The sequence below is a fragment of the Ranitomeya variabilis genome, chromosome 6 (genome assembly GCF_051348905.1).
Source record: "Ranitomeya variabilis isolate aRanVar5 chromosome 6, aRanVar5.hap1, whole genome shotgun sequence".
NCBI classification, from domain to species: Eukaryota; Metazoa; Chordata; class Amphibia; order Anura; family Dendrobatidae; genus Ranitomeya; species Ranitomeya variabilis.
Genome location: NC_135237.1, coordinates 157,711,537 through 157,724,637, shown reverse-complemented (window position 1 = coordinate 157,724,637; position 13,101 = coordinate 157,711,537). Strand labels below are relative to the sequence as shown.

Genomic DNA, 13,101 nt, shown 5'->3' with positions numbered 1-13,101 from the left:
ATCCTCTTCCAGGGGATTTAAAATAGCGCGGTGTTCGTTATTGCATTGGTGATCGGTGGGCGCGGCCATCTTCCTTTGGCCGCGCGTGCGCAGAAGCGGCGCTCTGCTGGCCGCGGCTTCAGGAAAATGGCCGCGGGATGCCGCGCGTGCGCAGATGGATATCGCGGCGGCCATTTTCCTGAAGCCGCGGCCAGCAGAGCGCCGCTTCTGCGCACGCGCGGCCAAAGGAAGATGGCCGCGCCCACCGATCACCAATGCAATAACGAACACCGCGCTATTTTAAATCACCTGGAAGAGGATTCCGGACTTTGGGCATGCGCACACCACTACGCCACCAACGGAAAACTACGCCAAATCTGGGGGAAGACAACGCCCATGCGACCTGACCAGCCTGATTGACAGGCGAAAACGGAGACTTTGCAAAGTTATTTCGGCAACTTAGGTGGGTAATAAACGCATAACACACACACTAATGTAACGCCCACCTCTGCCCCTATTTAACGCTATTTTTATCCCATCTTCCAAAAACGTGGTGACAGGTTCCCTTTAAGACAAATTAAATGAAGATAACAATACCAAAGAATTTGTGATTGCAATCATTTTCAGGAAGAAACTGAGTATTATCTGACAGAATAGCAGGGGTGTCAATACTTTTGGCCACAACTGTATATACTGCACATTTAATGTTAGCAAAGCTATGCACTGACATAAACTTCAGTACTACGCAGTTTATATCAACCTCCAAGCTAAATCTTGGTCATTTCTTTAGATTGAAACATTGTAGATGGTGGCTTTTCTTTAAAAGTTCTATGTATCATATTATAGGAGTACCTTTTTTGACACAATAGTCAATATAAAAGCAGCTATCGTTACACAATGTAATGCAAGGAGGATGTGATATAGCAGTTTGTATCATACATTGATTTTTATCACTATTGAGCCAATATTTTCCAATACATTAAGAACAAAATATTTGTGGATGTATAGTATGACAGCGAACTAGAGGCCAAAGAACACTTTCTAGCATATGTCAGACTCATTATAAGGATGGAAACGTGACCGTACACAACTCTGGTGGGAAAAGAACAGTGACTTCCACTTCATATGTGCACATTGATTTTTTATGTATTCAATCAAAATATACTGATTCATATAAACAGAATTTACTGTAGTTTTGTTGCAGAAGACTTACATTTAAAAGTTACAGGCAATTGTTATCAGCTTTTTATATTTTGACCACAGCAATAAAAGGTCACATACACAGAAACACAGAACACGTGAACAGGGCTGCAGGTAAGTTACCGCTAATATTTCAGATACACACTGAGCATCAGAGACAGACACACATCCATAAAATCAAACAACATCTAATCCCTCATCTAAGAGCAATGCAGTGGAGTATGATAATGCCTCAGGCAGTATATCACTGAAATCAATGGATTTTCATATTAAGATAGATCAAATCTTCTGACGAGTCTTAACCGACTTATTACAAAATATGAAAATTGCTCCCCTATTTTAGGACATGTACCCACCACATACTTGATCTGTTTTACATCACATTTAACCAAGGGCAATTTGTAAATTATTATGTTAATCCTAAATACCACAAATCGAAGAATGCGCAATCCTCACGCTGCAGACTAGCACAAACCTCAGCCGCACACTACAGAGTTACCAGCAAACACTCACATGAAGACCAAGCCCTGCTCAGTACAAATGGTGCACGCAGGGACGTCCGTGGAGTCACTATTGGACAAACAATCTGTAGATAAATGGCATCAATCTGTTACCAGATTTTTGCACCATAATCTGAGTGTAGCATAATGTAGGGTCAGAAGCCTTGCTTAAAGTAATGCGCCTCTTACTGGGCTACTTGCTGCAGTTTTGATAAATTCACTGTTTTAGTAGCAGATTAACACTAGAGGACTAGTACACCTGCTGCCATGTAGTCCTCCATATTCATGAGCTCTGCATAACCCCGCCCCCACAGTGTACACAGAAAGCTGCCAATTATTGATGTGAACGGAGCTATACAGAGCTCAGCATTCAGAGAACTGGTAGATCTACAGCAGATAAAACAGGGATTTTTATCAACACAACAACAGGAAGCCCAGTAAGTGACAAACTCTGCTGCTCTCAGATGGCGCCAACCAGGTAGCAGATTCCCTTAAGAAGGCTAAGGTACATGCCAATCGTGTAAAGAGATACTTGAGGCCAGGACTTAGAAGGTTGTCCAAAAAAACCCCTTATGTCATATGTGTATATCAGACATGTGAAGGACGTGCCTATCTTACAAGCACATGAAAACATTACCGCATCACATAGCAGCAGATCTAGTGATCTTGTATAAATGGGAGTGAATATCTGCAAACAATTCCTGTCTATGGGGCTTGTATAAAGCCACAAAGTAAAGCACATCTCTAAAGCTGTTAAAGGGAATTTGTCAGCACGTAATCTGACAGCAATATAGTGTGGGAACAGAGACCACCCTGATTCCAGAGATGTACCACTTAAATTACTGGGCGCAGCTGTTTTGATATAATCACAGTTGTCTCTGGTCTGCATGCTGTCATTTTGAGACAATCATTGATTTCTAGCAGAGCTTGAATGCTGAGCTCCATGTAACCCCGCCCACACCTCTGGTTGGCAGCTTACTGTGCACATTGAATAGTGAGAGGCAGCTGCTAATCAGTGCTGGGGGTGTGGTTGGACTAGGAGGCATGAGGCAGCTAGTCCTGTAGTGATAACAATTGTATTAAATCAGCAAACAGATCATAGTAAGTGACAAATCCATAGAATCATGCTCTCAGCCCTTATATTATGCTGCTCTCTCATTACATAGCAAAAACCTGCTGAGAGATTCCCTTTAACAGTAGCTAAGGCAAGATGGCTGCCTACATAAAGATGTACAGAAAATAGAATACAAGCACTAAAAACAATATTTTACATTCCCCCTAATGGGAAGCGGGTCATCCAAACAAAAATATCCCTTAAAGTTTATTTCTTGCCCAGGTAATCCATTTAAAATTAATTTGAGGATACAACCTCTACTGAACCTCATGCATAATTGTAAACCTCTGAGGCAGGATTACTCTTAGTTCTCTACTATTCTGAAGTTTTCCTTTAAATGAGATTGTCCACAGGGAGTGCTGATGTTCAGCCACCCAATCATCTCTCTTGTACGGTCTACATCCATTTCTGCAAGTACTACAATGGCCAGATTCATAGTATAATTTTCCCCCAATCACAAGTTATGTCCTATCCATGGTACTGCTGGAGGAAGACGAGTGCTTTAACTAACAATTCCTGACAATCCCATTGCCAACAAATGGAGAAGAGGCCGCCCATGCGCATTACTGCTGCTCCGTTTGAGATGGGGTTGCAGAGCCGGTTCTCAGGCTTCCACAAGTATCGGTGAGGACCCCAGCAGTCATATCACCAGCGATCCAAGCGAGTTATCCCCTATATTGCCAATAAGTTGTAACTTGTGATTTTAGTAATAACCCTTTAATGCTGGAATATAATGTACACTACAAATGAAACTGTTCTTTTTCAATGGTTTGTCTTAAGAGGGTCAACAATAAATGCCAACATTTCCATTACCAAACTGAAGTAACATAAAAAAACAACAACAACAAATCATTTATCCATTTCAACAAACATACAACGGTATCACAAGGTTAATGACATATTTCAGGATAGTCGAAATGTTTCCAGTGGTGTCTAGAGAAAACACTGCAACAGCTCTTCTGTAAAAACAGGTGAGTAGTCTAGGTTGGCAAGATGAGGTGGAGGCACCAAATGTAGTAAGTCTGAGCTCTTCGTTTTCTCAAATTCCTCTCCATATTCTCCCACCAGCCAATCAAAGTTCAAATGCAGGAAAGCGTGAAGTCTCTGGTGTCATCAGGTCTGACAAGAAATGAATTGTGCCAGCCATTCCTGCAAAAGGACAGAGGAAATGAGAATTTTGTAATTCGAAGATCATGAAAAAAAAATAAAAAAAAATGGGAAAAATACTGTATTTTTTACCATTTATTTTTGTATATGAGCAATATTAACAAAAGATAAAATACTGTCCCAGATTCCTCCTTTTATGTAATACACCTCTATAGTACCTTATGAACTGTTGTTTCCTATTAAAGGGAATTTGCCAGCATGTTTTTGGTATGTAATCTGAGGACAGCATGAGGTAGCAGCTGACACACTGAAGTCTGTGATGTGTTATTTATTAGGCTGTGTGCTCCTTTCCATACAATGAAGGTTTTATCACCAGTAGATTATCATTGCCCTGATCAGTGCACATGAGCACTGGGCCAACTCCGCCTCTCTTCTGATAAGCAGCTTACTGTTAATAGACAAACTACATAGAGAGCCTGGTGTGGGTGGGGTTAGCTTTATGAGCTCTGCTGCATTGCTAAATATAAAAGAGCTTTCTGTCACAACTGCTGCACAGAGTAATCTAGGCGATGAATGGCTTCAATCAGGGTCTCTTTTCCTACACTATGTAACTCTCAGAGCACCGAGTAATCTAGGCGATGCATGGCTTGAATCCAGGGTCTCTTTTCCTATACTATGCTACTCTCATATGTGTAAGATGGGAATGTGGAAAACCACATAAAAAACGACCAAACTGGGTGCTAATACAACAACATCTTTATTAATAATCAACATAGACAAGTTTTTTTTAAAAAAACCTACTTAGGCTCAAGACAGAAGACAGAACAAGGTGCAATAATGGTGGCAATAAACCCATCAAGTAGCCACCATGCCTAGAAGACGTGCGGACCAGTAACCTAAGGCTACCCTCTCCAAGAATACATCAAACCTGTAACATATATATCATTACCCCATGGTCCTCTAAGACCGTACAACTCGCCATGTAAATGCCTGGAAAACCAGGACTAGTCGCCGCAATTGCGGCCGGGAGTTTACCTGTAAACGGGGGGATGTTGAGAAGGAAGCCCGGACCGGTCCCGCACGAGCACCCGACGCGCGTTTCGGAGCGGAAGCTCCTTCGTCATACTCTCATATGTGGTACAAAACATGGTGACAGATTCCCTTTAAGTTAAATAACTACCATATTTTCTGGACTATAGGGCACACTTTACTAAAGGGTGCACCCAGAGTTTAGACAGCAGAAAAAGGGAAAGGCATACTGTATTTCCTACTGCCCTGAGATGTAAAGAAGTTGAAGGGTAGATATCACTAATTTTAATACAATGGGGTAGAGTATGGAGGTAATAGATCGATTGTTAGTGTTTCTCTGCAGAGTATGTGTTATACACTGTGAGGCAATGACCGGTATGACATGTATGGGTCGCTGTGTGTTCCCCCCAGGATGCGGACGGAGCCCTATTAGACCCGCTGGAGTGCCTTGTGGTCACAGCAGGACACCTGTGAGTCACAAGGCAAAATAAAAGTAAGCGTGGGCCTGGTCAAGCTATCTCGCCTGGGGTTGTTCAGAAAAAGTCCGGTATGGGCTTTTATTCTTGAAACGCACTGCGGGAAAGAAGTGGGGCCGGTCCGTTTCCTCCAGGCCGGGTCTTACAGGTGGCCTAAGGCCACAGATTTTAGTTTAAAAATCCCTACAGTAAAGAGTTTGGGTGTGTCAGTATCGGAGTGGAGTTTGCAGCAAGCAAAGCAGACGGCTCTGCAAAAGCTCAGATCTGGGTGACAGTAACACAGAGCCCAGCAGAGCGAACTCCTGGCACCCGCAGCGTACACAGCGGTGCAGTCGCCCATGGCAACCGGTCAGAGCTGGACTGGCATATTTAAGGACTGTAATATGGAGGATATGGTTCCCGGCTGCGATCCAGAGGATATCGTTTACTATGTAGAGCTGTGAGTTGGACATTAATGCTGGGTTGTTTTTTTTTTGAGTTGGACATTTAATGCTGTGAAGTACTGTAAATGCATTAAAGAGACTTTTTGTTTGAACTGTTTTGGGTCACTGCCTCATCATTGCGCACATGTGCTACCACTGCACTACAACACATATAGCTTTACAGAACAAAAATTAAGTGCGTCTTACTGTCTAAAAAATACTTTTGCATAACCCCAAAAATACCAATAGATAGGTACTGTTTACCCCTCACACTTGTTCTTTCCCCACACTTTCCCCTCTCTCATTAGTCAAAGGTAAACTATTTAAAATGTCATTGTTCTCAGTTCACATTGTTGGCTTTTTGTATCCCTGTATTTTTGCTCAATTAACGAAAGCAAAATGTTTACAAAAAACATGAATGAATGGCTATCAATGTACTTTACTACATGTAATCCAGGTTGCTAGAACTAGAGTAGCCCTTACAGAGGTGCAGGGGTGGGATTCAGCCGGTACGACCCGGTACGGGGCAGCCGTTTACTAAAATTTCTATCTGCCAGCGTTCCGGTAATCAGGGCCGTATTTCCCACGTGCCTAGGGGCGGGAGGATGCGGGGGGGCGGCGCCTGAGCAAGGTGTGTTTTTTTTTTTTTTTTTTAATAATGCGGGGTAGCGCCCATCCAAACCCACCCGCCCTCCCTATCTCTCTCTTCCCTATCTCTTCCCTATCTCCCTCTTCTGGCCCCTGCGCTGCGCTATCACATATGCTGCAGTGGAGGCCGGGAGCTGGAGGAGAAATACGTCTCACTGCAGGCCCCGCCCCCTCCTCGCTGTGGCGCCAAGTTCAGTTGGTTCCTGCCTGAGCACCAGCTGCGGGGGAGGATGGTGTGAGGATTGTTGTGTCCAGGTCAGTTGTCCGGTGCTTGGTGTGTAACTGCTGGTCCCAGCATATCCGACAGCTTCAGCGCTAGCAGGAGAGGCCGGCCCGCTTAGCTACAGACTGCACAAGATTATGCTGACAGCAGGGGCCCTGTTCTTGTTGATGCTGCCGTCTGCGGTGAGGGAAGGAGCATCACACGGAGCCTCACGCTGTGATTCCCTCTGCTGCTGCCTGTGCCCTGCTGCTGACATGAGGCTGTGAACAGAGGGGGAGGTGCTGAGAGGAACATCACAGTGATCAGGACATGGTTAATGTCCTGCTTCAATTAGGGGGCCTCTGCAGTATGTGGCCGCCCTGCCCCATGTACACCTTCCAGCAAGGCTTGTTTTTATTATTCTGGAGCTGCTGTAGAACCATAAATTCCAGCATTCCCAGCCTTTGTGTAAGGGGGACTTGTACCTTCACGCCCTGACTTTTTTATTCTGTAGCTGCAGAATAACTACAGGTTTAGGTTACATGTCCTGTCGTTCTAATTATGGAGATGTAGGACTGCAAATCCCAGCATGCCCTGTGGTTGGTACTGTAGGGACTGCAAATCCCAGCATGCCCTGTGGTTGGTACTGTAGAAACTGCAAATCCCCAGCATGCCCTGTGGTTGGTACTGTAGGGACTGCAAATCCCAGCATGCCCTGTGGTTGATTCACTAGGGACAGGTAGTGATGGCTACTAGCCAACATGTGCGGCACTTGCGGTGTTTTTTTCCGTTGCTGCAAGTGCCGCACATGTCCGCAAGTCCCATAGGGAATGAATGAGGCCGTGTGATCTTACTGTACACCGGACATGAATTACCGGCTTTTCAAAGGACGCCGGTGCATAAAAATCGGACAGCACTCGCATGGTGCGAGTGCTGTAGGATTTTTTTTCTTTGCACCCATTGACTTGCATTGGCGATTCTCAGCTGATATACGAGTGAATTGTCCTGTGCAGTACATTTGCTTTAGTCGTTTGTTTCTTTGAATGACTTTAATACCGTATGTCACAACGTATTCTTGTCATTAAGGGAGACAAACTGCTTCAAAAAATATGAATCGTGCCACTGGGCGTGGCTTATTAGTATGGGCGGGGTTATTGAAAATGGGCGTGGCCAAAATTCCGGCCGCCGCGACTTAGAGGACCTGTTGTTAAAAATTTGAATCCCACCCCTGCAGAGGTGGTCTCTGGTCTAGCTCATGGAGGATGATACTGAGTGGTGACCCCATTCTATGTATCCATATGCCCAAACAGAGCTCCCGGGAAGAAGATAATCAAGTCTTCATAAGGTAGCCACATTACACTAGCACACAGATGGTTGGGTTACCTTCAAAGAGAGAGTAGGGTCTGTCAGGGATCCGGCATCCATGTGTGCCATAATCTAAACACCATTCTGCAAACTTAAAAGAGAAAACAGACGCATGTGTTAGTTAAGATAAGGTTGAAAGGAGCACACAGCTGTCCACACTACATACACCAGGGCCAGTAGCACAGTCTATCCAAATACAGCACTGAAGTTTTAAGTTCAATATTACAAAATTAACAATTTGGATATAAATCCGTCAAAAATATAAAATGAAATAAGAAACTCATTTTGCCAAAGTAATGTGAAGACATGAAAAAAGTTCTTCTGTTCCCATGTAGGTAAAATGAACTATAAAATTCTGTGAGAAAATAAATTATTTCTTCTAGCTTTACTTAAGAACACGAAATTCAAAGAAAAGGTTGTCCCTCCTCACCACAAAAGCCTGTTACAACCTTCCCGACAGAGCGGCGTTTTTCAAATCTGACTTGTGTAACTTTATTCATTTCAGTGAAGGGATCACGTGATCGCTCCACTGAAGTGAATTTCTATCTAGAGGAATTTTTCCTCCAGCCACGGGGCTCTTATTGGATCTGCGTCCATACACAACCACCCTCACCCTCTCTCATTTCTCTTGCCCTTTTGTGCGCTTCTATCCTAACCAGACCTCAGCATATGTCACTTTATGAGGTAATAACTTTGCAATGCTTCTTCCAATCCCAGTGATTCTGATGCTGGTTTTATAATCACTTTAGGCCAGATTCATCAAAGCTTTGAAATTTCTAAAAATGTTGGCGCTGTCACAATTCCTCCTATTGGTGTGTCTGGACACAGTGAGTGACAGCTCAGCATTCCAATCTAGGGCTAGGATGTGCTGAGCTGTCAGTGTTTTTAGTGACAGTCCAGATGCCAAATCAAAGCTGAGCGTGCAGGGTTTCCTCCATGTGCCTTCAGTTCAGAGTCATTATCTAGCAATTGCCTACAATTACTGCCAATTGTAGCTTAGCTCACGTGGTGTGTGTTGGGTTTGTTCCCTGAGTTCTTTTATTCTGATCTTTGTTGTCCAACCTTGGATTTGCCTTTCACCATCCGTTTGCCTAGCCCCTTTGTCTTCATCTGCTAGCTACTTTGAATTCTGACCTCGGACTGTGACCTGACTGTACCTATGTCTTTCCCCTTAGTTTACGACAAGCTCTCTTGGTATCTGACCCCTGCAATCTCGACTACCCTGCCTCACAGCATGTCCGTGAGTAGTGACTAGCGTCACAGGCAAAACTCGAGGCTGCATTAATTTTTTCCTTTTTTTGGCCTTCTCACACAATTTTCATCCAGCCCTGATAAAGTGAGAGGAGCTGGGGAGTGGTGACTGCCACCGTTCACATTTTTGATAAGAGGTGGCGCTCACTACGAAACAAATCTTACTCCAGCATAATTGTTAGGAGGCTTACATCTCTTCATGAATCAGGAGTGTCTAACTCCAGCACATCTCGTGATCAAGACCGGTGTGAAGACAGCCAATCTTTATGAATCAGGCCCTTTGTATTTCATGGTAGTGGCGAATTTAAATAGATGAAAATTTGTGTATATTTATAGAAATATTTGAAAAAAAAATAGAAAAAATAACCAATTTTCAAACTTTTAATTTTTATGCCCATATAACAGACAACTTTACAAAATAGTTATTAAATAACATGTACCATGTCTACTTTACATCAGAATACTTTGCCAAACTTTAATTTTTTGTTAGGGCGTTATAGAAGGGTTACGTTTATCAGAAATTTTTCATTTTTACGGACTTGTTCAGTTTTGAAGTGACTTCGAAAGGATAATATGTTAGAAAACCCCAAAAGTACCACCATGTTATAAATGGCAACTCTTGAAGTATTCAAACCACATTCAGGAAGTTTGTTCAGATGCTTCATAGGAATTAACACAGCAAAATGGAATGAAAAAAAAAATTATATTTTTTCAAATAAAATATTGCTTTAGTCTGAAATGTTTCATGTTGACAAGCTGCAATTAGAGAAAATGCACCAAAAATATGTTCATGCAATTTTTACTGAACACTGTCGCACGCTGTATGTGGTCAGAATAGATTGTTTGGGCTCACAACATGACACGAAAGAGAAGATGTGTTATTTAAATTTGGAGGGCAAACTTGTCTGGATAGTGAAAACCATGTCAGATTTTCAGTTACCCTGAGGTTTTGAACAAGCAAAACTCTCAACTCAACCCCCAACAAGTGAACTTATTTTAGAGCCTACCCCCATCAAGGAATTCATCTAGAGGTGACGTGAGCATTTTTGACACATACAAGTGCTTCAAAAAAGTTTATAACATTGGGAAGTGAATTTGAAAAATTTAATTTATTGCTGTAGTCCCAAATTTTTTCATTTTCACGAGGTTCGGCTGGAGAAAATAGACCAAAAAATGTGTTACCCAATTTCTCCTGAATGCTGCAATACCCTATGTGTGTTAGGAAACTACTATTTGGGGACATCACAAAGCTCAGATGAGAAGGAGCGATATTTTGTGCAGGTTTTGTGAAATGGTTTGTGGATGCTATGTCACATTAACCGAGCCCCAGAGGTGTCCGAACAGCTATAACCAACAAAAAAGTAAGTCCATTTTACAATTTACAAATTTTGAGAGCACAGGCGTTTCACAGAACTTTATAACACTGGGACGCAAAAAAGAAAAACTAACTTTTTCCAGTAAAATGTTGTATCAGACTAAAATGTTTCATTTTCGCAAGGAGTGGTAGGAGTAAATGAAACCCACAATTTGTTACCCATTTTCTCCTGGCTACACCAATACCCCAATATGTGATTGAGAAATACTATTCGGGCACACTGAAGCGTTCAGAAAAGAAGGACCGCCATTTAGTAGTGCAGATTTAGCTGCAATGGTTGGAGGTGTCAGAAAAGCAGACCCCCATTCAAAAGTACATCCCTCAGGAATACATCTAGAGTGGTGCATAGATGGCCCAATTTTACAAACTACACCCATCAAGGAATTGATCTAGGTGCCTAATGAGCTTTTCTGAATATACGTGGTGGCATATGTAATTTTTGCAGTATGTCATAAAAATGTATTCACAAGGTTAATTAGAAATGTGATAATTCAAGGAAGTACGGTATGCTTTGAAGCGATTTTTAAACAGTCAATCACCCACAAAATCCATTTTAAATGGGCTATACAGTTTTGTAGGGGACATAGGGGGCTTCTCTGAAATATTCTATAATTTTTTAGCATTAACTAGTCCCAGTCTTCTATTTTGTTTAAGATTTTCTTAAGGTTTCATATTTGGCTAATATTTTTCTATCTCTTACCGTACTCAATATTTTGAGAAAACTGTGTTATAGGCAATATTCTCAGAAAGACAAAATAGGTAAAAAAATAACACGTTTGTTTGAAGGAGGCAGCTAATGAAAATTTTCAATAGAAACTACATTTGTCTGTAAATGCTATTACAAACCTGCTCATGGGAATAGACAGAATTGTTATGCAAACAATGGTGTGCACTTATTTCTTCCGCGCGCTCGTGACAGAGGGCAGAGTACCACAATTTGGCTGGTGATCTCGTAATCTGACTTTGAGTCAGAACAAACAGCTACAACACCCCTATAACAACCATACTAGCACAATTACTGCTACAGGTACAGTGCCTGAGAAAGTTACTTAATTCAGAAGCAAATGAGGAGGCTTAATGCATCTCTGGCATAGCCAAGCGTTTGGTGCATTGTTAAGCCTCCTCTTTTGAATATTGGGGGCTTTTCTTCACTTCTGATTTACAGTGCTCGCTTCACAGAGTGAGCACTGTCCAAGTACACTTCTGGTGGTATCACTGTAGCCATCAGCATCAGAAGAAAAGAGACAGGAGGAGGTGTTTTTTTCTGCCATTTTTCCATGTTTTTTTTTATAATTTGGTAAAGTTTGTACTATGCATGTGCAGTGCAAATGACCGGTGATTGGGAGGCAGTCAGCAGAAGCAGAGTTCTAGTGGGTGTAGATTTCACTTATCCAATGGCTGCACTTCTTGTAACTTCTCTGGAGCAGGCCTAGCAGAGTCTGCATAAAGGACTAACACCACATGGCTCATGAGTGTCATGCTAGACAGTCTTCAGTAAGAAAGGGGGTTCCTCAAACTGTCCCTGGAACTGGGACCCTAACTATCCCTTTCCCAGGGGTGCTCGAGTGCTCCTTTTTATAGAAAGAAACCTCAACCTTACTATGCTCCTGCTAATGTCACAACCTGTCCCATCCCCCTCCCCAGGGAGGCCTGGGACAGGTGTGTTAGTGTATATACAGGTAAGATAAACAGGGATAACAAAAAAGCAACTTACATACAAAAACACTCACCAAGGGTAGAGAGGAATAAAGGGAAAGATAGGAATGTACAAACCAAATGAGAATAGGATAATAACGGAGAAAGCATATCAGCAGACAAAACAATCTCCAGCAGGAACTACGAACTCCAACTTCAGCACAACCCCAGCAAGCCAGAAAGCAAAACTTTCACAGGCGGGGATGAGAAGGTCTAGCCAGGTTTTATAGAGAGAAAAGGAGTAGGTCAGGTGCAGCTGGGAGATGGAGCTGCATGTCTTTAACTAGCATACAAAGTTGTTAACCTCTTCAGCACCAAAGGAAACAAAGTCCATTTAATATGAAGAACAAAACACACAGGCGATATTTACATACTGTGATTCGCAGATCTTCCATTTAGCCTAACCCCAGATCTCCCAGGAGGACGTGACAGACTAGTGACAATGTGATGAGGAGACAACTGAAGCTTGCTCTAGTGTGAGAAAAGGTAGTGTAAGTGACCTGCTGGATCTGGATCTGGATCAACGTAAATCACAACTAATATCACACGGAGGTCTGGAGTTGGAATGAGGCTCAAAATCAAACTGGAAAATGAAGTTACAGGCTGATCCAACTTCAGTGGAAATGCCTCAAGACAAGGAAATGATGCTCAGTAGTGTGTGTGGCCTCCATGTGCCTGTATGACCTCCCTACAACACCTGGGCATGCTCCTGATGAGACGGCGGATGGTCTCCTGAGG

General features: G+C 42.7%; 1 protein-coding gene across 1 annotated transcript in view; it reads right to left on the bottom strand.

Annotated features, from left to right (window-relative positions):
- Positions 1-1,103: 1,103 nt before the first annotated feature.
- LANCL2 (LanC like glutathione S-transferase 2) overlaps positions 1,104-13,101 on the bottom strand; it is an 80,643-nt gene continuing 68,645 nt past the window's right edge. Inside the window, exons 8-9 of the mRNA XM_077269150.1 lie at positions 8,061-8,133; positions 1,104-3,942 (exon numbers count right to left, since the gene is read on the bottom strand). Coding sequence (XP_077125265.1) covers positions 3,866-3,942; positions 8,061-8,133 — 150 coding nt within the window. The 3' untranslated portion in view covers positions 1,104-3,865. The remainder of the gene's footprint in view (positions 3,943-8,060; positions 8,134-13,101) is intronic.